Source organism: Natrix helvetica (assembly GCF_964273705.1).
Source record: "Natrix helvetica genome assembly, chromosome: 1".
Taxonomy (NCBI): domain Eukaryota; kingdom Metazoa; phylum Chordata; class Lepidosauria; order Squamata; family Natricidae; genus Natrix; species Natrix helvetica.
Window position 1 is genome coordinate 350,277,469 of NC_138548.1, and position 25,257 is coordinate 350,302,725.

The window sequence follows — 25,257 nt, forward strand, 5'->3', positions numbered from 1 at the left end:
CTGAGCAGCCTACCAACAGTCTTGCAGGCTGGAAGGTGGCCAAGCCAGTCCCTTTACATAATAAAGAGTTCTCCCCTTCAGCTCCAGGGGGATGGGATTAAGGCATGATAATATTGGCCCTTTACCCAACTCACCACATGGCATCTGAGAACTCAACCAAACCTGGATTCAAAACGCAGCCTAGAGAGCTGCCCCTGCATGGCCCCATTGGGAGTCTGACAACCAAGCAGAAGACAAGCTCAAGATCAAAGGCCAGAGAGGACATAAAACTAATGCTGTCTAGTATCAGTAGAAGACTCTTTCTTCTGAGCAGCCTACCAACAGTCTTGCAGGCTGGAAGGGACCACATCTGAAACAAGAGAAAGTTGCTTTTTCTTTTCCACAAATGACTGACTTTGAAAAGCATAGATGGCCACCACTTTCTTCTATTTTGATACATCTCTGTTTTTAACCAAAATATTCATGTGAGGTCTAGGTTTATTGCATATGAAAAACCAACTCATTCAGATTTTTTTTTTAAAAAAAAAATTTAAATGAAGGGGAAGCAACTCTGTCTGACTCACTTGATTCTCCAGATGGACAGCTTCTAAAAAAAAATTTCATTCTTCAAAAATGATTTTTCAACTTCCCAATCTAACTTATACCATTGAATTAGCATAAAAACAGACAAACTGACTATGCTCAATATATATATATATATGTTACGGTGAAAGACCGAAATCTGGTGAATGTCGACATTCACCGGTGAAAGACCGAATATTTCATTACATTGTTTTACATTCGGACCTTCACCGGTGAATGTCGACATTCACACAGTCGCTTGGTGTATGTCCAAAAATACCCTTATCCTCTCGACACCCTTACCCTAATCCCCTTACCCTAATACCTCGGCTCCTCGCTTCCTTTTAAGCGTCTTCTTAAGGATCGCAGGTTTTAAAAAAAAAAAACTCCGCGAATAGAAGACGCTTAAAAGGAAGCGAGGAGCCGAGGTATTAGGGTAAGGGGATTTAGGGTAAGGGTGTCGAGAGGATAAGGGTATTTTCGGACATACACCAAGCGACTGTGTGAATGTCGACATTCACCGGTGAAGGTCCGAATGTAAAACAATGTAATGAAATATTCGGTCTTTCACCGGTGAATGTCGACATTCACCAGATTTCGGTCTTTCACCGTAACATATATACTGATACAAAACAGTAATTTAAAAAGCATAATATAAATTTAATAATACTCTAACCCCCCTTCCCAATGATTAACTGCATTGACATGAGCACAATTTTCAACACCTTCCAAAAAGGATCAGGACAGACTCCATGGGAATCTGCCTAAAATATCTTCCTCATGTCCTCCAAATAGCTCACACTACAATTCCCATTATCCCAGGGGTGAAATTCAGCAGGTTCTGGAGAACCAGTAGCGGAAATTTTGAGTAGTTCTGTGGAAAGTTGTCACCCAGCCCTCCCCCAGAAAAATGAAATATCCTAGGAAATATTGAAAAGGCAGAATATTATATTTCCCTGGATGTGAGAAGGAAGAAACATGTTTTAAATTGAGAATAGCTCCCTGTAGCTTCCTGCCTCCACCCACTTTGTCAATGGGCCATTAAGGTGGCCAAGCCAGTCCCTTTACATAATAAAGAGTTCTCCCCTTCAGCTCCAGGGGGATGGGATTAAGGCATGATAATATTGGCCCTTTACCCAACTCACCACATGGCATCTGAGAACTCAACCAAACCTGGATTCAAAACACAGCCTAGAGCAGTGATGGCGACTCTTTTTTGGCTCGCATGCCACAAGTGGGGGGAGCGCAGGGGGGTCGAGTGCGGGCGTGCCGCACCCATAATGCAACGCGCGACCCCCCCAGTGCGCATGCGCGCACAACGCGCGACCCCCCCCATTTTTACAATTTTTTTGCCCTTCCCAGGCTCCAGGGGCTTTATAGGAGCCTGGGGAGGGCGAAAAGAGCCTCCCCCGACCCCCTGGAGGCCCTCCGGAGGCTTCAGGGACTGTCCGGAGGCTTCCCTGAAGCCTTCGGAACGCTTAAAACCACCCTCCGAGCAAACCGGAAGTCACTTCCGGTTTGCTCGGAGGGTGGTTTTAAGCGTTCCGAAGGCTTCAGGGACGGTCCCTGAAGCCTCCGGGGGGGCGGGGGAGGCTCTTTTCGCCCTCCCCAGGCTCCTATAAAGCCTCTGGAGCCTGGGGAAGGTGAAAAATAGCTTTTAAAAAGGTGAACTCAGCTGGCCAGCGCCTCGCGTGCCCTGACAAATGGCTCCACGTGCCACTTGTGGCACGCGTGCCATAGGTTCGCCATCACGGGCCTAGAGAGTTGCCCCTGCAAGGCCCCATGGGAGTCTGACAACCCATCAGAAGACAAGATCAAGATCAAAGGCCAGAGAGGGCATAAAACCAGGGACTCAGCATCTCAGTCCGCCCTTCTCTTCTTCTCCACCAATATCAAAGCATGTGATCAACTTTTCTGTTCAGGACTCAAGCCATGTGGTCCTGCCCACCATTAAACCATCTTTCCAAGCAGCCTCCGTGTCTCCAGTGTCTTTTCCCCCCACTTGGAGCGGAACCCAGAAGGACATTTCTTTCAACAGTTCGGAGAAATGGCAAATACCACTCTCACTAGCCCCAGAGTGGTGAGGGAATGGAGATTTTGCAGTATCCTTCCCCTGTCAGGCCCACCAAGCCCTGCCCACAGAACTGGTAGTAAAAAAAATTGAATTTCACCACTGCATTATCCCCAGGCTGGGATTGCAGAAGCAAAAGCCATCAAATTAGAAAGCTCTAGTAACTAGTGTTTCTCAACCTTGGCTTTTTAAGAAATATAAACTACAACTCCCAGAATTCCATTCCCCATGTCGGCTGGGAAATGTTGTGACTCGAGGTCCACGCATCTTAAAGGGCCCGAGTTGGAGGAACTACAGGAAACCTTAAAGGCGCCCGAAGGAGGAGAAAGCAGGCTTCGAGTGCCATCTAGTGGCCTTAAGTTTAAATTGCACGGCTCTGAAGGAAAGCGGGGGGGGGGTCGGGGGGAGGAAAGGCAGGGCTTCCTCTGCTAACTGGCGCCCTTTGATGATGCAACTTAGAGCAAAGAAGCGAAACTGGGCTTTGTTTTTTTAATCAGAAAACCAACCGCTCCGACTGAGCTTGGTTGACGGTTTAACGTGAGGCGTGCGATCCCCTACGTGGCTGCAGGCATTCCCGGCGCTCGGCAGGTAAGCGGGGAATTCGGAAGAAGGCACAGGGAAGGCTCCATTGAGATTTCCCTTGTTTCTAATGGTCGCTCTAGGAATCCAAGGCCAGGTCAGAGGGCAAAGGGCAGAGGTCAGCTCCTAAGATCTCGTGGGGGGGGCGGAGATTAGGAGCCAGGACTTTGGGGGGGGGGAGTTCTTTGTTTTACAGGTAGTCCTCGACTTACGACCACAATGGAGCACAACATTTCAGTTGCTAAGCGAGACATTTTCTAAGCAAGTTTTGCCCCACTTTATGACCTTTCTTGCCACAGTTGTTAAAGGAATCGCTGCAGTTGCTAAGTTAGTAACCCGGCTGTTAAGTGAATCTGGCTTTCTGATTGACGTGGGCTTGCAAAAGGTGATCACATGACTTCGGGACACAGCAACCGTCATAAGTATAATTGCCAAGCGTCCAAATTTTGCTAAGCCCCTGAATTTTGATCAGGTGACCATGGGGATGCTGCAGCACTTGTTAAGGGTGAAAAGTGGTCCTAAGTCTCTTTTTTCATTTCATTATCTAGTGCAGGGGCGTCACACTCAAGGCTTGTGGGCCGGACGTGGCCCGTAGGGTGCTTAGGTCAAGCCCGCAGGCCTCCCTGGAAGCCACGAACGACCGGCCCACGGTACCTCTGCCTGCTTCCCCATTGACTTTTACTTGTTGAAAGGTAGCAAAAGATGATCACATCTCTCTCTCTCTCTCTCTCTCTCTCTCCCTCTCCCTCTCCCTCTCTCTCACGCATACACACACACACACATGCTGCAGCTATCATAAATATGAGTCAGTTGCTAAGCCCCTGAATTTTGATCATGTGATCATGAGGATGATGCAATGGACGGTCACAAGTCTGTTTTTCCAGCGCCGTTGTCACTTTGAACGATCACTAAATGGAACTGTTGTACGTCGAGGACTACGTGTAATGTCAAATATCGGGTTGGAGTTTTACAAATTCCTTTCCATCTTAGCCGTCCCAACGGTGCTTTTTTAAAGAGGGCCACTGGACATGCTTGTTTTTTCTTGGAAGACGTTTCGCTTCTCATCCAAGAGGCTTCTTCAGCTCTGACTTCAGCTCCAGTCAGAGCTGAAGAAGCATCTTCGATGAGAAGCGAAACGTCTTCCAAGAAAAAACAAGAAAGTCCAGTGGCCTCCTAAAAAAAAGCACCTTTGGGACAACCGTGACCTGGATGGCTGAGAATCGTGACAGACATTTTCCATTTTGGCCTTAATCCCAGAGGAGCACTCAGCGAGGACAATTTCTCAGGTGTATTTTCTGAAGGCAGAAGTTTCATGCTCATTCCTTTTGTTATTAGACACAAAACCCTTATGAAGCACACAGCCAGTTCCAGGTCTTTCAGCCAAGCGGATCACAAGGATGAATCCCAAGCCAAGCATCCAAGGAGCGATTCCAAGGCGCCCCTTACTTTGCCGGTTGCTCCCCCTCTGTACGACGCCCCTTTCCCCTTTTACCGGCGGCCAGCTGAAATGGGATGCTTTTCCCTAGATGCTAAGCGGTGCTTCCACGGAGATGCTCGTCAGCTGCGCTACTATGCTCCGCCCCCTTCCGAAGGCCCCACCCCTGGATTTGACTTGCGCGATGGCTACCGCGACCGCTACGTGCAGCGAGATGACAGCGTCCGTGAAGGCCTGGAGCATCTGCTGCAATGGATTGTGCAGAACCAGAAGCAGTTACAGACTGAGGACAAAGGGTGAGAAAGAGTTAGAGGGAGGGCTGGCTGGCCAGAGAGTGTTTTAATCAAGGCTGAAAGTGTCTTCTTGTACGGGTACCATGTTTCCCCGAAAAAAGGACCCGGTCTTATATTTTTTTGCCACCAAAAAAGGCACCAGTTCATATTTTCGGGGGATGTCTTCCACCGACTCACCTTGTGGCAGCACCGACAGCCCTGCTCAGCAGGAGCTCGTGTGGCCGCTGCTGGCCCACTTCTTCTGCAGCCGCTTACCGCCGCTTGCGTGTGGCATCCCTGGCCTCCATTTTCCTGTCAGAGGCCTTGAGGAAAGACTTCTGCAGCCGAGAAACGAGCTGTGACAGCGCCTCTGACAGCGTAACTTGTCCGAGTTTGTTGCGGCAATCAAATCCAGAAAGCACACACAGGTAACTGATTCAGCAGGATTCATTAACTTCTTTTTATATTTAGTATAACACATGAAGTAAATATACAATACTAAAAGCAGATTTTCCAGCGTGGTAGCAAATACACAGGCAGAGGAGAGAACACTCAGTTTCAGTTTCAGTTTAGAGCAGCAGACTAGTTTTTGAGCTCAGCACGGACTCAAAGCTGCAGAGCTAAGCCACGCTCAGGCTCCTTGCTGTCTCCTTGTTGCTCACACAGCAAATACTGTTTCAGTTTCCAAACAGTCCCCATTGGCTGACCTGTTACCATGCCCATCCAAACAGCCCCCATTGGCTGACCTGTTGCCATGTCTATGCCAGTCTATGAACATACCCTGCAAAACGGGGGCCGTGGGCACCTCATGCGTTAATTTGGAGCTTTTTTAGCAGCTGCAGAGGCCTTTCCTCTTGACAGCAAAATGGAGGCAGGGGGCGATGCGCGCAAGCGGCAGCAATCAGCCACAGAAGAAGTGGGACGGCAAGGTGAGGCAAGTGTCTGGGTGTGCAAGGCCTGGCTGCAACAGTCCGAAGGTAAGCGTCTCCACCACCCCATCCCCATCTTAGCTTGATTTTTACCTGTGTGCCTCATCCCACCCTATGCAACCAGGTGCAATGGAGTGGGTGGGATCTCAGCTAGGGTTTATTTTAGGGGTAGGGCTTATATTGGGAATGTAAAAAAATAAAGGTAGGTCTTATTTTGGGGGGGTAGGTTTTATTTTCAGGGAAACACGGTAGTTCTCGACTTACGACCATTCATTGAATGACCTTTTGAAATTACAGCGGCGCTGAAAAAGATGATTCATGATTAGTCCACCCTTACAACCAACCACTGCAGTATTCCCCACCGGCAACTGGCTTGCATTGACGAGGGTTGCATTTGCGCCATTGCAATAATGAGCAAAGCTAATGGGGGAGGGAGCCCGATTTGCTTAAATATCGGGAGACTCACTTAAGGACCGCAGCAAAAAAAAGTTTGAAAAAAATCAGGCACGACTCGCTTAAGGACCCTATTGCTTGGCAGTGGGAAGTTCTGATCCACGTTGTGGCTGTAAGTTGAGGACTACTTGTAAGTAGTTGCTGTACTGTAGGTTGACATGATTTGAACACAAGGATAGTGCCTTATTTTCGGGGAGGTCTTACTATTTTTGAAATGTAGGAGGCAGCGAGCGTGGTCAACTCACGGCTGCTGCTGTGTGGCAATATTTTTGGGGAGGGCTTATTTTTGGGGAGAGTTTCTTTTAGCACATGCGCTCGAAAGCCTGATTGGGCTTATTCTCTGGGAAGATCTTATTTTTGGGGAAAGAGGGTAGGTCACCTTGGGCCAGTCCTCTCTCTCTCTCTCTGTCCTACGAAGAAGAAGCCAAGGGCAAACTATTTTTCAAATCTTGCCAAGAAAACTGTAGGGAGTAATTTGGGCAATCATTACAGGTGAACTCTACTGGGATTTAGACAGATCTAGGTTTTTTTTTGGTTGGTTATTCATAATTTCTCTTTTTCTCTCTCTTTCTCCTCTTCCTTTTGTCTTTTTCCCTCTTTTTTCTTTCTCTTTTCCTTTCTCTTTTCTCTTTCTCTCTCTCTTTCTCCTTTTCCTTTTTCTTTTTTCCACTCTTTTTTCTTTCTATTTTTCTTTCTCCTCTTTCTTTTTCTTTTCTCCTTCTTTCGCTTTTCCCTTTCCTTTATCTTTTCTTTGTCCTCTTTCTTTTTCTTTTCTTCTTCTTTCTCTTTTCCTTTTCCTTTCTCTTTTCACTTTCTCTCTTTCTCTCTCTTTCTCCTCTTCCCTTTTCTTTTCCTCTTTTTTCTTCCTCTTTTCCTTTTCCTTTCTCTTTTCACTTTCTCTCTTTCTCTCTCTTTCTCCTCTTCCCTTTTCTTTTCCTCTTTTTTCTTTCTGTTTTCCTTTTCTCTTTCTCTCTTTCTCCTCTTCCTTTTTCTTTTCTTCTTTCTCTTTTCCTTTTCTCTTTCTCTCTTTCTCCCCTTCCTTTTTCTTTTCCCCTCTTTTTTCTTTCTCTTTTCCTTTTCCTTTCCCTTTTCACTTTCTCTCTTTCTCCTCTTCCTTTTTCTTTTCTTCTTCTTTTTTTCTTTCTCTTTTCTCTTTCTCCCTCTCCCTCCCCCCTGCAGAAAGCTCCTGAATGCTGACTTCGTGACTTGGCGGGGGCATCTCACCAAAGTGCTCACCACCCCATACGAGAATCGGGAGGGATGGTTGCTGGCAGTCACTCTCTTCCGTGGGACCTTGTACATTAGCGAGTTTGAAACGGAGGCCGCCCGCAGAGAACGGGAGCAGCGCTCGGAAATGCTGAAGGAGCTCATGTATATGGGATATAAATTTGAGCATTATATGTGCGCTGGTAAGGTCTCTGGAGAGCTCCCATCTGTGAATTGAAAGCCAGGTCTTTAGGGGCAATGCTTAATTCCCCCTCCCCTCCAGTTGCTTTAACTGAATTTGTGACTGCTAACTGTTTCAGAGTGTTTGAATTATTGGGAATAATAGCAATAGCAATTAGACTTATACACCACTTCATAGTGCTTTTATAGCCCTCTCTAAGCGGTTTACAGAGTCAGCATATTACCCACAGCAATCTGGGTTCTCATTTTACCCACCTTGGAATGGATGGAAGGCTGAGTCAACCTTGAGGCTGGTGAGATTTGAACTGCCAAATTGCAGGCAGCCAGCAGTCAGCAGAAGTACCCTGCAGTACTGCATTCTAACCACTGTGCCACCTTGGCTCTTACGATGCAGACAATGTAGGAGGAGAGCCATGTTTGCCGGTGGTAGCCAAACTCGGGGGGAAAAATCTAGGAGAAACTGTGAGACACTTTTTGTGGAAATGGATATTAATCAATTAATCCAGCTAATGATTGACTAAATGGCTGCAGTGATGCAATGCAATGTTTATTTAATGCTACAGGCAGTCCTCGACTTGTAACCATCTATTTAATGATGGTTCAAAGTTACAATAGCTGCTGAAAAAGCCTCTGTCAAGATTGAATTCGCTTATGCTTCCTGTGCTTTTCAACTTGCCAAAGAACTGCGGGGGGGGGGGGGGGGAAGGGCGGGAGAAGATGGAATGCGGAGGTTCCAGACTTCAACCGTGAGAGCCAAACATCCACCAAGGACCCTTCTGCAGATGTCGGCCAAGACATGAACCGTTCTCAAAACAAAAGAGCAATTCATAATTGGACAATGTGACTCATCCAATGGGAGGCGGGGACAAAGCTATTCTTTAACTATGCAGCACTGAGAGGGAAAAGTTAGAGCTGGTTTTGCTTTCTTCAGTGCCGAAATGATGTACTCAATGAAGTTTTGCTTTGGGGATTTCAGAGTTCCTGAAAGTGCCTGCTTTTGTTGGGTTCGTTAGTCAGACCGATGACAGTCCGGTCTTCACACTTATGATTGGTCCTTGCACTTATGGCCGTCCTACCAACCCTATGTTCACACGATTGCAATTTGGGCATTTGGCTTCTGGTTCACATTTACGACTGATAATGCCTTGTGATCATGTAATCCTAATTTGTAAGTGTTTTTTTTCCCAAGTTTCCAGCAAAAACTATACACAAGAATGGGTTTGCACTTTTTTGTATCTTTTTTGTATTTCAAGTTAAAAAAAAGTCCGATTCTTGAATGAATCAGAAAAACACCCACAGTAATGAAAGAGGAGAATTTTAGTCCATAGGGTAACAAAGAATAGTAAAAGAAAAAAAAATAGAAGAAGAAAACTTAATCCATTCGTTTTAAAAGGCTTGCCTAAATTCCATCCGTGAAGATAGCCTTTAAAAAGTAAGATAACCCACTGTCCAAAACCATTCCAAATTTAATTCCGCCACTTATTTCTTCTGCTCTCCAATTTAAATTAATTTAAAGTCGTAAAAAGGGTTCTAAAATCATGTCTCGCTCATCTTATGACAGAAATTCCAGTTCCAATTATGGTAGTAAGCGGACGATCGCCTGTCAAAGCTTCTTGAAGGAATGACCTGAGGTAATTTCCAGGAAGTAAACAGCCTTCTCATTCTCCTTCAGATACTCCCGATGGGATTCCTGATCCAACCGGAGTAGTGAACACAAATGAAGCTTTCTGCACAGTGATTCGTTCCCGCCTGGGAAATCACTCGCTTCTCTTCTCTGGAGAGGTAGATTGCACCGATCCCCGGAGCCCTTCGCCGCAGCCACCTAGTTGCTACGTGGAGCTGAAGACTAGCAAAGTCATGCACAGCCCTGCTCAGAGGAGAAGTTTCTACCGGTGAGGAAGGAGGAGTCAAAATTGTGTTTCCTTCTTGATGCTTGCGTCTGTCCCCATTTTTTTACTCCCCAGCTAGACCTGTCACACAGCCATCCCTTTCTCGGATGGCTCCTAGGCTGGTGGGGGAGGAAAGTGGAAATTGGCACAAAGTGGCAAGCCTAGGAAAACAAAAGCAAAGTCCAGAGTTTCAGTTTGGCAACCACAAGGAAGCAAATGGACTACTGCCAGTGAAAATAAAGTTCTATGCGGCTCAAATCTTCTGCAATAAACCCATAGAGAGTGAAAACATCTACAGCAGGGGTGTCAAACTCGATTTTATTGAGGGCTGCGTCAGGGTTGTGTTTGACTGTGGAGGGAGGAGGTGTAGCTAGTGTGGGCATGGCCACCTTGATGCCACTCGTGTTGGGGGTGTTCCTGAACTTATGGCGGGCCCCGTTGGGCTGTTTTTCGCCCTATCCAGGCTTCAGGGAAGCCTCCTGAAGCCTGAGGAGGTTGAAAAATGGCCCAGCACGCAAACTGGAATTTCGGGAACAGGCTTCCAGGTTGTCCGTTGGGCCATTTTTCTCCCTCCGGAGACTTTCCTGAACCCTGTGGAGGGCGAAAAACGGCCCAACACGCCTCCCGGAAATCCAGAGTCTTCAGTGAGGCCTGCGTGCATACGCGGAGGGGTTGTGCGCGCTTATGCGCGGGGGGAGGGCATTGTGTTATGGGTGGGCATGCACGCGCGCGACCCCAGCTTTTGGCATGCCTCGACAAAAAGGTTATCCATCACTGATCTAAATGAAGAGTCCGGTGGCACAAAGAGTCTGCTCTTTGCGCGTTGGGCTGTTTTTCGACCTTCCGGAGGCTTCCGGAAGCCTCCTGAAGCCTCCGGAGGGAGAAAAATGGCCCAACGGACAACCCAGAAGTCTGTTCCCGAAATTCTAGTTTGCGTGTTGGGCCGTTTTTCGACCTACCCAGGCTCCTGAACTTCCAGTTTGCATGTTGGGCGGTTTTTTCGTCCTCCGGAAGCTTCAGGGAAAATCAAAGAGATTTGATGGAGCTGGCAGAGCAATGCCTCGCGTGCCCTCAGAAATGGCTCCGTGTGCCACCTGTGGTGGCCATCGGTTCACCATCACGGATTTAGATCATAAGAGAGAAATAAAGCAATGCTTTAGGGAGAGCCCATAATTCCCCCAAAAATATTGGCTTATGAAGCTTCTTCCATGAGATGATCCATAAGGATAGAAAAAAACCCTTCAGGACAGAAGAATTTGAATGGAGCAGAATACACACCCTGGAATACAGGTAGTCCTTGATTTACAACAGTTCATTTAGTGACTGTTCAAAGTTACAACAGCACTGAAAAAAGGTGACTTACAGCCATTTTTCACACTTACGACCATCACAGCATTTCCATGGTCACGTGATCAAAATTCAGATGCTTGGCAACTGTTTCACATTTATGACGGTTGCAGTGTCCCGGGGAGGGAGGGGTCACGTGATCCCCTTTTGCAACCTTCCGACAGGCAAAGTCAATGGGGAAGAGGCCGTTTCACTTAACAGCCGTGTTATTAACTAAACAGGTGCAGCGGTTCGCTTAACAACCGGGGTAAGCAAGGTTGCAAAATGAGGCAAACCCCACTTAAACCAATGTCTTACGAAACACCCTAGATCTTGGGCTCAATTGTAGTTGTACATTTGAGGAGCATCTGTAAGTCAATATCTCTGGAGGATAGTCAATGCCCCGACTGTAGCCAGCAAGCCAACAACGGGCCGCAGTTCCAAATTCTGGGTTTATTTTCCCCAAATCAAATCATAATGAATCGGCCTTTTTGCTCATTTCCCCAAGAAGCAAAGCCCTTCCCAGCTTACTGATAGAGGTTCACTTAAATGCCGGTTTACGTTCATGGCCTTCTTTTCTTTTCAGGCACAAGATCATCAAGTGGTGGGCCCAGTCTTTTCTTCCCGGGGTGTCCCGGATTGTGGCAGGGTATCGAGGGCCCGATGGCTCCATTGTGGGTCTGGAAACGTTTGAGACTATGAAAATATTCAAACTCATCCGGGTAAGTTTAATCTTGGGAAAGGCCAGACCCTTTGGCATCTCCACAGGGAAACCAAGGGTGAAATTGTTCTGACCCCCCCTCCAGCCTGCGAATAACCCAGACACAGGCTTGGCTATTTGCCATTCTTTAATCATGGAGATAACGACTCCTTTGGCTGAAGGGCCAGGCAAACTCATAATCAAGAATAGTTGGCAGCAACCCAAATCAAACAGACACGGCTACAAGACAGACAGAGTTTCTTCAATACTGTTTCGAACGGTTGTTTCCTGCAAATGTCCCCTCCCAACTGCTCACTTATATACTCTCTTGGGAGGGGCCAATCCACAACCACCTGAGCTTAATTATCTTCTATGAGTCTGCCTACGGAGCTGCTGCTTCCGTTTCATAGCCCTTCTTAATCTAGCAACAGGGACAAACTGCCTTTGATCTTCCCCACTGCTCCATGCCTCAGGCGCCTCCTGGTGGCCAACCAGCCTCTCTGGTCCCTGCTCTGAGTCTGAACCCTGCCCAGGGTCCTCCACATCTTCCATGGCAGACTCATATGGTTCCTCGCTATCCGAGTCCATCAGCAGCTCAACCGGATCCTGCTGGGCCACAACAGAAATGCTACCAGTTTGGACCGGTTCGCCCGAACCAGTAGTAAAAATGCTACTGGCTCACCCAAACTAGTAGTAAAATAAATGAAGCCAATTGGGGCAAAACGTTTTTTCTGACAATCAGCTGTGACGCGCGATCTATATTAGCTAGAAAGCAGGAAAGCAGGGCCCTCCGTATTTACATAAAGAGAATGGCGCCCTCCAGAAAAACGGAGGCATTGTTTGTCTCTTTCCAGCCTTCTGCCATGGGTTCATGGGTGTCCTCTTCTACTATTGGACGCTGGTTGCAAGCTTGTATTGCCAGAGCTTATGAGGTGAGGGGAAAGCCGGTGCCGCAGGGGAGAATGGCTCATTTGACTAGGAGTGCGGCCAGCACGGCCGCGTGGAACACTCAGGCTCCGATCGGAGACGTTTGTAGAGCTGCGACGTGGGTTTCCCCCTCACCTTTCATTAGGCACTATAGCGTTCGCATAGAGGCATCATTTGGGCGTAGGGTGCTGCAAGGAGTACATGCGCTCAGGGTGATGAAGCGCCACAGGAGACGTCTAGAGAGCAGGTGGAGATCCTCGCGCTCCGAATCTGACCGAACACAGGTAAGAGCCTATTTGCGGACTTACCTTGTGGCAATAAGAGCGGCCAAACGTAGACATTGTGCTGCTCTTATTGCGTCCGCGGATAACCGCCCTGCCGCCCTGTTTAGGGTGACTCGCTCCCTTTTATCGCAGGGGGCGCGGGAGACACCCTTACAGGGTAGAGCAGAGGAGTTTGGGGAATATCTTCAGGACAAAATCGATCAGATCCGGAGCGGGTGGACCTCCGTCAGTGGACCAGACGAGCCGCCAACAGCGAGTCTTGAGAGACCATTCTGGGAGGAGTTTGACTCTGTTGCCCCCGAGGATTTGGACAGGCTGCGTGGACGGCTGCGACCCACCACTTGTTTAACGGACCCGTGCCCCTCCTGGCTGGTACTGGCAGCCTGGGAGGTGACACGAGGCTGGCTCCTGGGCCTGGTGAGCGCCTCACTGAGTGAGGGATACTTACCAACCGCCTTGAAAGAGGCGGTGGTGAGACCCTTGCTCAAGAGGCCTGCGCTCGACCCAATGGAGCTAGCTAACTATCGTCCAGTCTCCAACCTCCCCTTCTTGGCGAAGGTTGTCGAGAATGTGGTGGCGCAGCAGCTCCCACGACACCTAGACGAATCCGACTATCTAGACCCACGCCAGTCCGGCTTCCGACCCGGGCACAGCACTGAGACAGCCTTGGTCGCGTTGGTTGATGATCTCTGGAGGGCCAGAGATAGAGGTTGCTCCTCTATCCTGATCCTATTAGACCTCTCGGCGGCTTTTGATACCATCGACCATGGTATCCTATTGCGCCGGTTGGAGGGGATGGGAGTCGGAGGCACCGTTTTGTGGTGGTTCGGCTCCTACCTCTCCGACCGGAAGCAATGTGTGTTGACAGGGGGGCAGAGATCGTCCCTGAGGCCACTCACTTGTGGGGTGCCACAGGGGTCGGTCCTCTCGCCTCTCCTGTTCAACGCATATGTGAAGCCGCTGGGTGAGATCATCCGTGGTTTTGGGGTTGAGTACCATCTTTACGCTGATGATACTCAGCTGTATATTTCAACCCCAAACCACCCCAACGAGGCTGTCGAAGTGATGTCCCGGTGTTTGGAAGCCGTCGGGGTCTGGATGGGGGACAACAGACTCAAACTCAACCCCTCCAAGACCGAGTGGCTGTGGTTACCGGCACCTCGGTTCAGCCAGCTGACTCCATCGCTGGCCATAGGGGGCGAACAATTGTCCCCTGTGGAGCGGGCGCGCAATTTGGGCGTCGTCCTTGATGCCTGGCTGTCAATGGAGGACCATGTGGCAGCCGTGGCAAGGGGGGCGTTCCACCAGGTTCGCCTGGTGCGCCAATTGCGCCCCCTACTGGACCGGAGTGCCCTGCGCACGGTCACTCATGCGCTGGTGACGTCTCGCCTGGACTACTGCAATGCCCTCTACATGGGGCTTCCCTTGGGACGCATCCGGAGACTGCAGCTAGTTCAGAACGCAGCCGCGCGGGTTATTATGGGAAGTACACGTTACTCCCACGTAACACCTCTCCTGCGCGAGCTGCACTGGCTACCTGTGGCCTTTCGGGTGCGTTTCAAGGTATTGATCACCATCTTTAAAGCGCTCCATGGCAGAGGACCTAGTTACCTGCAGGATCGCATCCTACCACACACGTCCCTGCGACCTATCCGCTCACACAGAGAGGGGCTCCTCCTGGTGCCGTCTGCTAGTCAATGCCAGCGGGCGACACCTAGGAGTAGATCCTTCTCTGTGATGGGCCCAACCCTCTGGAATGACCTCCCCCCAGACATTCGAACTACCACCGACCTCCGTTCCTTCCGGCAAAAGTTAAAGACTCACCTGTTTCAATCAGCTGGCCTGGCACTTTCTTAGTTTTACCTCCCAGGGATTTATTTTATTTTAGGGTTTGGGGTTTTAATTGTGATGTTTTAAGATTAGAATTATTTATTTCTTAGTACAGCCTATTTCCCCCTCCAAATGTATCTTAAATGTAGTTTAAATGTATTTAATTATTATGAATGATTTTATTATATTGACTGTACACCGCCCCGAGTCCCTTTTTGGGAGAGGGGCGGTTTAAAAATCTAAGAAATAAAATAAATAAATAAATAAAATAAAAATAAATGCGCCCTCGGGTACCACGAACCAGTGAGTCCCCGCCCTAGGGACTGTCGCTTTGGTATGTCCCACTCCTGGACCCTCCTGCGCCATCAGCTGGAGAAGGAACGTTGGTCCTACCTGAACGTTCTTCTCAGCGTGGCACAGGACGGTCCAGGTCCCACCCTAGTTGTTGTTTTCGGTTAGGTCCGGGTCCCCGGGGGCTACTAATGCTGCGGGCAGGGCCTGTTCTTCTTTCGTTTCTCTAGTTGGAGCTGCGCCACGTCGGAATTGGATATCAGCAGGGGAAGCTGGAGGCGTGGCTTAAATTCTGACTCAGTCTCTTGGGCAAATAAGGATTGAACAACCCACTCCTGGACCGTCCTGCGCCAATGTTCCTTCCTCACCATGGCAATTTGATAATAGACATGCAAATTCTTTATGAGTTGACATCAGTCCGCTTTCATGCCTGAGGCAGGACTAGAGCATACGGTTTTTCTCCCGCACTTTTCTTTTCAAGCTGTCCTTCTCATCCTCCAATTTTATCCGTAGGTCTAAGAGTTAAAAGTGTCTCTCTTATGAAGTGGGTTACTTAAACTACCTTGATGGTCTTAAACCGGTGTTTCTCAATTTGGGCAACATTAAGATGTGTGGACTTCAACGCCCAGAATTCTCCATGCTGGCTGGGGAATGCTAGGAGTTGAAGTCCACACATCTTCAAGTTTGCCAAGGCTGGTCTAAACAGAAACTACCCTTGCTCTCCTGACCAACGAAAGATCATTAATTCATAGAACAGATGAATCTTGGCTACCAGCAAGATTACTTCTTTTAAGGGCCGGAAACGAAAAGAGATATATACTTGGTTGCATATATGCCTCAAAACCAAAGCCCTGACTGGATTTTGTTTCTAAGTTACAATTTCTTCCCTACTCTGACAGGACGATCGTGGCTGTTGGAAGCCAGCGGTCTGTATGAATTTCTGTGCTGCTTTCCTAGCCTTTTTGAAGACAGTGGTGACGGAAGACAATCCAAAGTGAGTAGTAATTTTGACATACCTGGCAGGAAGCCATGTTCTTTCAGCAGTTGACTACAACAATAAAATGGAGCCTGAGGACCCCTGGAAGTTGCTAAATGGCAACTCCTAGCATCCACAATTGGTGTGGCCAATGACAAGGGATGCTATTGTGTTTCCCTGAAAATAAGACCCAATCTTATATTTTGGGGGGCTCCAAAATAGAACTTATGTTGGGGAAACATGATTTCAGGATGATTCACCCAGCTGGGTGCCCCATCCCCCAACGTGCATATGAGGCAGATCGACAGTATCCAGCAGCAGCTGCAGCTCACAGGTCCCTTGGCGCACTCGGGCTGTGCAGCCCGCACAGCGCCGGTGAGTTGATTCCCTGTCCAAGCAGCAGACAGAGGCGAAAGGCAGGGGATCCTGATACGCCACGCAGGCAAGACGAGAGACGAAAAGACAACCCTCCCGTGGCTGCCCGCCCATTCCAGCCCATTCTTGGCTTTCCCGTCGCCCCTGCGGTGCATCCAGATCGTGTGCATCCCTCTGCCTCTGCCTGCTGACACTGTCGGCCTGCACGCCAGTGGTGAAATTCATTTTTTTTTTACTACCGGTTCTGTGGGCATGGCAGGGGAAAGATACTGCAAAATGTCCATTCCATGGGAAGGATATTGCAAAATCCCCATTCCCTCCACACTCTGGGGCCAGCCAGAGGTGGTATTTGCCAGTTCTCCGAACGACTCAAAATTTCCGCTAACGGTTCTCCACCATCTGCTGAATTTCACCCCTGCCGCACACGCTTGCCGCCTCCTGTGCTGGCCACGCAAAAACCCCTTCGCTAGGGCTTATTTTTGGGTGTGTGTGTGGGGGGGGCTTATATTAGGCACATGCTTTTAAAAAAGCAGGCTAGGACTTATTTTTGGGCTAGGTCCTATTTTCAGGGAAACACGGTAGAAGAGGTCAGCAACATAGTGAAGTGTCCAAAGCTGATCATTAAAAGAGAGAGAGAGAGACCAGCAATTCTAGATTCTGCCACCCTGGTGATGGACGATGGGAATTATTTCTCAGGGCACTGAACGTTTGCTGCCCCGATCTCAAAACTTTGCTGCTCCCTTCCTCTCTTCCAGATTGGTCCATCTCTTTGCCTGGAACCCAGGACACCCGGTTTCCTTCACGGTGCATCAGGATTCGCAGTACTGTTTCCTGCCTGACTGGTACGTGGAAGCTCTGAGTGCGGAGAAGCCACCCACACCGTGACTTCCAGACTGATGCACTGCAGGCCAAGATGCTTTTCGGATCTAGAAGCGGCTGCATTGTGCAGGCCAAGGTGGGCGATGGACAGAAAATACGCACCAAGAAGCCAGTTACCTGCCTCTTGGAGAACGGGAGGACAGAATGATGGCACTGCTGTGACCACAAAGGAAGGACAAGAAACCAACCGCTCGTGCATCGTTTTCTATATGCTTCTGCTGCATGTTCTTTCTCATGGTTTACAAACAATAAAGGAGGGAGCAAAATTCTCATGTACTAAGAGTGTCCTTTTGTTGATCGAAGCATATTTGAAGTCAAGTAAGATGGTTTGAGGGACGGAGTGGCTAAGACGCTGAGCTTGTTGATCAGAAAGGTCGGCAGTTCAGCGGTTCGAATCCCTAGCTCCGTGTAACGGAGTGAGCTCCCGTTACCTGTCCCAGCTTCTGCCAACCTAGCAGTTCGAAAGCACGTAAAAATGCAAATAGAAAATAGGGACCACCTTTGGTGGGAAGGTAACAGCGCTCCGTGCTCCTTCGGCATTTAGTCATGCCGGCCACATGATCACGGAGACGTCTTCAGACAGCGCTGGCTCTTCGACTTTGAAACAGAGATGAGCACTGCCCCCTAGAGTTGGAAATGACTAGCACATATGTGTGACGGGAACCTTTACCCTTACCTTTAAGATGGTTTGAGAATGGATGAGCTCTGGATGTGTCTCAGCCAGATGTGGGTAATTTGTGGGTAATCTTTATATTATGCGATCCATAATTGGATCCTATTTAACATAATGTATGAATTGGATCAGTCCCAAAGGTACTTTTTCAGGAGGCACCTGGATTTTCTTGTTTTTTCTTTGGAAGACGTTTCGCTTCTCATCCAAGAAGCTTCTTCAGCTCTGACAGGATGGTGGAGAATGGAAGGATTTATATTCCTTGCAGACAGCTGGTCATTTGCATTCTGTTGAGAGAGACGCTGAGGCCACCTGGAGGTTTATTTGTGTCCTGAGAGTCACCTGAGTGGTGCAAATAGTTCTTAGTAAGGTGACTCTGAGGACACAGATAAATCTCAAAGTGGCCTCAGCGTCTCTCTTAAAAGATCTTCAGATCATTCTGAGACTCCAGTGAATCTCAGTTTAGTCAGTCCTGCAATGCTTGGTTAAATGCTCAAATTGGTTCTGTAGGAGATTGTGGGATGGAGGGGTTAAGTTAAAAGACCCCTACCCTTTTATATTTGTGCATAGTATATTTTGTGTCAGCGCAAGAACTGTGGAATTTGGGGTGGGGGGGTGGGGGAGGCTGTGAGAAAATGTGAAAATTGAAGACAGGTCGGAGGTGAAAGGTGGATAAATGCAGGTAGCAGCCAGAAAGAAAAAGAGAGTTGATGCTTAGTTGTGTTGCCTGTGAAATAAAATAGAATAGAATAAGAGTCGGAAGGGACCCTGGAGGTCTTCTAGTCCAACCCCCTGCCTAGGCAGGAAACCCTATACCGTTCCAGACAGATGCCTATCCAACTTCTTCTTAAAGACTTTCACTGTTGGGGCATTCACAACTTCTGGAGGCATTTTCTGTTCCACTGATTAATTGTTCTGTCAGGAAATTTCTCCTCAGTTCTAAGTTGCTTCTCTCCTTGATTAGTTTCCACCCATTGCTGCTTGTTCTACCCCCAGGTGCTTTGGAGAATAGTTTGACTCCCTCTTCTTTGTGGCAACCCCTGAGATATTGGAAGACTGCTATCATGTCTCCCCTAGTCCTTCTTTTCACCAAACTAGACATACCCAGTTCCTGCAACCGTTCTTCATATATTTTAGCCTCCAGTCCCCTAATAGTAGGGCCATATCCTTTACTAAAGAGTTCCCTAACGTTTCGGGCTTTGCAGACCAGTGGGAGGGGATGCGGTTGTTTGTGCAAGTGGCTGGTAGGAATGCGTGGCGCGTGGCAACACTTACATAGGCAGTCTGCTGTTCACGCAAATGGAGTGCGCGAGCATGCACTCAATCCTTGCTCACGGAAGGATGTGCGCTCGCCAGCCATTTCCATGTCCCAGTTGCAAACACCATCAGGGCCCACTAGTGGGCTGTGTCCCAAAGGTTGTGGACCCCCGGCTTTACTACACGAAGATAGGTGACCAACTTTCCTTGGCTGGGACAAGGATATTTTTTATTGTTTATCTCTGCAGATGCATTGCAAAACCTCTTAGAGGTCAGAATAAGGGAGTGAGAACTTCCCAGGATGGCCAAAGGGATCCACGGTCCAGCCAGCATGTCCCCCTCACTGGGTGTAGAGGCTAGCAGCAAAGACAATGTCTCTCTTGATCATGTTGGAGGCGGCTTCCATCTTCGCGTGCAGGGTCGGCTCTCCTGTCACCCGGGCAGCATTGCGCATCTCGCGACAGGTTTCATCTAGGCGCTGAATGCAACGGACGATAATGCCTTCCTGCACGTCGGTCAGGTGGGCGATCTCGGCAAAGGGCTGAGGGCGGAGTGGAAAAAGGAAAATGTTGTTGTGACCGAGGCTTCCCAAGAGCATGAAGCAAACTCCTTGTCCCAACAAAAAACCCCTTTTATTAGTTGACTGTGAATTCTGCTCATTCACATCCAACAAAATCTTTCAAGGGAGGATTTACAGTCACAGACCTTATCTGGCTTGGAGAGCCGACAAGCTGATATCTACAAAACTTGGCAAGGAGTCTCAGAGTCACAAACCAATTAAGCGAACTAATTGTCTCCTGCAAACTCCACTCCCCTTTCGCTTTTATTTCCTCTAGGAGGGGCCATTCATCATATGGCCTTACTCCCAAGTCGCCCCCTGTTCTTTAGCTGTTCCCTTTGTCTGGCAACTCTACACATGCACACACTGGGAACAGGATCCAGCTGTTCGTCTGCCCCACTGATGTCTGACTCTGAAAGCAGCTGATAACTGTCAGAAGGCTCTGGCCCCCTCTCTGCCTCCGACACAGAGCCCTCATCAGAGCCTTCCCCGGACTCCAGGACTGGCCCATGTTCCTCCCCAACCTCCTCACTATATGTACTGCCAGCTCTGCTTGCTGCTTGCGGGTCACAACACTAGGGAGGGTCTAGGACTGCGATGGTGAACCTATGGCACACCTGCCACAGGTGGCACACAGAGCCCTCTCTGTGGGCACGCCAGATGTCGCCCTAGCCCAACCCCAGCGTGGAGGCGTGCGCATCTCCCGTCAGCCAGCTGGTCTTTGGGTCTCTGGCGCGCATGTTCAGGGGCAGCTGCCTGCGGGGGACGTGAATGTGCGTGCACGGGGAGGGGGGGGCACAGGACATAAGTGATCCCTATTTGTCAGAACTGCTACCTCATGCCAGCTGTTCAGTACTGGACTGGCATGAAACTGGGGGATGGGTGGGTGGTGTTGAGAGGAAGGGGGAGTGCTGGGGGGGGGAGTGAAAGCTACAAAAGTGAAGGGGGCTCTTTGAGATGGCGTTCAAGACGACCTTACTATGAGAAGAATGCAGCTTTGAGCCAGGCTAAAACCAAAGTGGCTGTTTCAAAAACGTCTTGGAGATTGATAGGACGATTGGGGGGGGGGGGGAGGAATAGGATGTATAGCACTTAGACGTATTCACCTCTTCACCCTACTTTACAGTCGTCTCTAAGTCCCCAACAATCTGGGTCCTTATTTTACCGACCTCAGAAGTGTGGAAGGCTGAGTCAATCTTGAGCCAGTCAGGATCGAACTCCTGTCCGTCGGCAGAATTAGCTTCCTGTGCCGCATTCTAATCGCCGTGCCACCACGGCGGGGAAAAGTAGTTTTCGCTTAGGGAATTGGCGCGTGAATTTCACTTCTGCCTTGGCATGACAGGTAGCCCTCCACTCACGACCGTAATTGAGCCCAAAGTTTACGTTGCTAAGTGAGAAATTTGTTAAGTGAATTTTCTCCCATTTTACGACTTCTCTTGCCGCGTTGGTTAAGTGAATCACTGCAGTTATTAAATTAGTCACATGGCTTTTAAGGGAATCTGGTTTCCCCCTTGATTTGGATTGTCAGAAGACTGTATACGGGGATCACGTGACCCCCGGTGATCCCTGCAACCGTCATAAGTGTGAGTCAGTGGCCACGCATCCGAATGTAAATCATGTAACCAATGTCTATGGAGATTCTCAGTCCTCCAGGTCAAGGTCATCCCAAAGAGGCAATGGGGACTTTCTGCTTTTTCTTTGGAGACGTTTTGTCTCCGAACGTCTGAACTGAAGAAGCTTCTTGGATGAGAAGCAAAAGGTCTTCGAGAAAAAACACAGTCCAAATGTCCCAAAGGTGCCTTTTCAGGAGGCAACTGGACTTTCTTATTTTCTCTTTGAACACGTTGCGCTTCTCATCCAAAAAGCTTCTTCAGCTCTGACAGGACAGTGGGGAATGGAAGGATTTATATTCCTTGCAATAAAGGATTTCTGGATGACTGAGAATCTCTACGGACCTTCGGATATACCCGTGATGGCGAACCTGTGGCAAACGTGCCACAGGTGGCACGCGGAACCATTTGTCAGGGCACGCGGAGGCTTCCCTGAAACCTCGGGAGCATGAAAAACCAGCCCTATGAGCAACCTGGAACTCACTTCTGGTTTGCTCGTAGGGCCCGTTTTAGCCCTCCGGAGCATTCAGGGGCCTTCAGGAGGCTTCCTTGAAGGCTCCGGAGGACGAAAAATGGCCCTACGGACAAACCGGAACTCACTTCCGGGTTGCTCGTAGAGTCGTTTTTTGCCCTCTGAAGCCTTCAGGGAAGCCTCCTGAAGGCCCCTGAATGCTCCGGAGGGCTAAAACCGGCCCTATGAGCAAGTCGGAAGTCCGTTCCCGAACTTCCAGTTTGCCCGTAGGGCTGGTTTTCCGTGCTCCAGAGGCTTCAGGGAAGCTCCTGAAGCCACCAGTGGGCCTCCGGATGGGCAGGGGAGGCTGTTTTTCGCTCTCTACAGGCTCCTATAAAGCTTCTGGAGCCTGGGGAGGGCGAAAAAAGCATGCAATAAATGGGGGGGGGAGCTCTGGTCATGCGCGCATACGCGCTATGGTCGTGCGCATAGCATTATGGGTGTGGCACGCCACGTATGACCCTCCCTGCGCTCCCTTCGCTTTTGGCATGCAAGGTTCGCCATCATGGGCTATACAATTTGGGATGAACACCCTTTGAATGGTGTGTGAGTAGGAGTGGATTTCCAGAAAAATTGCAGGCTACAGGAACCAGGAGCACTGCTCAGGTGACCCCGAGGACACAGATAAACCTCCAAGTGCTTCAAGGAGCCTCTAAAAAGATGCGAATGACCAGCTGTCTGCAAGGAATATAAATCCTGTCAGAGCTGAAGAAGCTTCTTGGATGAGAAGCGAAACGTCTTCAAAAGGAGAAAAAAAAACCAGAAAGTCCCGTTGCCTCCTGAAAAAAAAAGCACCTTTGGGACAACCATGACCTGGATGACTGAGAATCTCTACAGACAGTCCAGTTGTCTTTTGAAAAAGTACTTTTGGGACGACCCACCAACCAGCACTTTCTGGCCTGCAGGACAGTTACTCAATTATCCACTGGGTGGTCCAAAGGCAACCATCCCTTGGTCCTGGGGGCTCTTTAACTTCTCTCATTGTTTGGGACAACCCACCAACCAGCACTTTCTGGTCTGCAGGACAGTTACTCAATTATCCACTGGGTGGTCCAAAGGCAACCATCCCTTGGTCCTGGGGGCTCTTTAACTTCTCTCCTTGTTCTACATTGTCTCACTGCCCTAAAGCTCCAAATGGTTTCTTCCGTAGGGAAGAAACTATCACGCTCTACTCACTCCACAAACAGGGAAGCTTTGTCCATCTTCAGAGTAAAGAGAGGGAAAGATGCTCCCCGTGGGATGAGAGAACTCAGACTGGGAAGGGAATGGGTGGGGAGCCTCAGCCCTTACCATGCCACGGGCCCATTCGTAAACCACTTCCACCAGCCCGAATTTGTACTGCTCCACAAAATCCTCGATCGATTCTTGCAGGCCGCACTTGCGTTGCAGCAGGGCGATCTGTTCGGCTACCGAGCGGATGTGCTGTATGCCCTGAAGGAGGAAGAGGGAGAGAAGGTGGGGATCCGTCCAGGAGACACTGACTGTCATGGATGACTCACTGGGCGTTTTTGCTCAAAGCCAGACAACAGGGAAGAGGGATTGTATATGATTGGAAGATATGGGTGGCTGGGAGGGAACTGAGGAATTCATGTTTGCCGCCTGTGGCCTGGGGGATTCTCGACACCTCAAGGTCGAATGATGAGAGCCTTCTGAGCTGAGCGGACTGTCTCCCAAAACAAAGAGATTGCACTGGATTGGTAGAGAATGGACAGTGGGTGACCCACAGGGTGGGGGCAAAGGGAGATTTTTAACTTCAATTTTTTGCACGAAAACTTCAGAACTGGCTATGCTTCTCCTGTGTCTATATGCATCTATCAGTCAAGTTGTTGTTATCCTGCATATAGACACAAGAGAAGGATAACAACAACCTGACTGATAGATGCATATAGACACAGGAGAAGGATAACAACTTGACTGATGCATCTATCAGTCAAGTTGTTGTTATCCTTCTACTGTGTCTATATGCATCTATCAGTCAGGTTGTTGTTATCCTTCTCTTGTGTCTATATGCATCTATCAGTCAGGTTGTTGTTGTCATTATTATTATTATTATTATTATTATTATTATTATTATTATTATTATTATTTATTTTAATGACCTTGCAATCTCTTACATCGGGGAGGAACCTGGCAACTGAATGGAGCTGAGTATTTACTGGCCAGATGCCCTTCCTGTTGTCAATGCAGAGTTCGCAGCTGATATTTTACTTGTTGTGCCCAGAGAGAGAGAGATATATATACCCGCTGCTACCTAGGATCAAACTCACAGCCTCCTGATGGTCAGGCGAGAGCTCCACCTCTAGGCCACTGCACCACTCATCTATCAAGTTATATTCTTGGGTAAAATGACGTGCCAGGAGTTTCTTTTGCTGCATAAGCCAATGGGACGGTTGACGTTAAGCCAGTCGTCATAGTAGTAGCCTATCTGGATCTCACCAAGAGGCCAACAACTCTGAGATGTCGGTGGCAGACAAAGATCTGGAGGAGAGGAAGAAGCCTAAATGGCAACTCAGGTCCTCCCTTGTGTTCCGCTCCCCACTCACCTTCTGAAGGACAGAGGGCAGTTGGGGCTCCACCTGGGTGCGGACCTGGCACACCGTGCAGCTCAGCAAGGCCACGATCTCCTCGGGCCGCAGGTCGGTCAGGGCGTTGTCCAGGAGCAGCTGCGTCAGGAGCAGCTCATGGTTGCTGATCTGACGGGCAACGCTCCCCTTGAGCTCCACGGCTCCTCCTTCGTTGATGTAGCCCAGGGAACGCAAGACCTGAAGGGACCAGAAGTGGAGGCTGAAAAAAAGCCCAACCAGCTCCACCTCTGGCTTGGGGAACAAAAGAGAGCACTCTCCCTTTGATGATTCCATGGAATTGACAAGAATTCACCATGGGGGGATAGGCTGTAGCAATAGCAGTAGCACTTTAGACTGATTTACTGCGTCGTGGCGCTCTATAAAGATGCTGAGCCACGGTGGCGCAGTGGTTAGAGTGGGGTACTGCAGGCTACTTCTGCTGTTCACCGGCTGCCAGCAGTTTGGCAGATCGAATCTCACCAGGCTCAAGGTTGACTCAGCCTTCCGTCCTTCCGAGGTGGATAAAATGAGGACCCAGATCGTTGGGGGAAATAAGGTGACTCTGTAAAACCGCTTAGAGAGGGCTGTGAAAGCCCTGCGGAGTGATACATACCCTGTTTTGCCAAAAATAAGACCTCCCTGGATGATAAGCCCAATCGGGCTTATATGCTAAAATAAGCCCTACCCAAAAATATTGCAACACAGCAGCAGCCGTGAGGTGACCACGCTCGCCGCCTCCTGCACCTCAAAAAATAATAAGGCCTCCCTGAAAATAAGGCCAAGTGCTTATTTCGGGGGTCAAAAGAAAATAAGACCCTGTCTTATTTTGGGGTAAACGTAAGTCTAAGTCAGTGGTTCTCAACCTTCCCAATGCCGCGGCGGCCCTTTAATACAGTTCCTCA

The 25,257-nt window shown here is 49.0% G+C and overlaps 2 protein-coding genes across 3 annotated transcripts in view; one reads left to right on the plus strand and one right to left on the minus strand.

Annotated features, from left to right (window-relative positions):
- The first annotated feature begins 3,059 nt into the window (after positions 1–3,059).
- On the plus strand, positions 3,060–17,452 carry DXO (decapping exoribonuclease). Of its 2 annotated transcripts, XM_081934307.1 has the most exons (7): positions 3,060–3,220; positions 4,547–4,942; positions 7,480–7,709; positions 9,380–9,599; positions 11,509–11,644; positions 15,854–15,948; positions 17,061–17,452. In XM_081934307.1, exons 2-7 carry the CDS (start codon positions 4,560–4,562, stop codon positions 17,188–17,190), a joined length of 1,194 nt encoding a protein of 397 aa, XP_081790433.1. In that variant the 5' UTR covers positions 3,060–3,220; positions 4,547–4,559; the 3' UTR covers positions 17,191–17,452. The 2 variants fall into 2 exon arrangements, with proteins under 2 accessions (XP_081790433.1, XP_081790434.1); XM_081934308.1 differs by lacking the exons at positions 3,060–3,220; positions 4,547–4,942 and adding an exon at positions 5,236–5,346.
- Positions 17,453–19,305: 1,853 nt separating this feature from the next.
- Positions 19,306–25,257, minus strand: part of SKIC2 (SKI2 subunit of superkiller complex) — a 50,152-nt gene continuing 44,200 nt past the window's right edge. Inside the window, exons 27-29 of the mRNA XM_081934272.1 lie at positions 24,335–24,553; positions 23,082–23,222; positions 19,306–19,652 (exon numbers count right to left, since the gene is read on the minus strand). Coding sequence (XP_081790398.1) covers positions 19,452–19,652; positions 23,082–23,222; positions 24,335–24,553 — 561 coding nt within the window. The 3' untranslated portion in view covers positions 19,306–19,451. The remainder of the gene's footprint in view (positions 19,653–23,081; positions 23,223–24,334; positions 24,554–25,257) is intronic.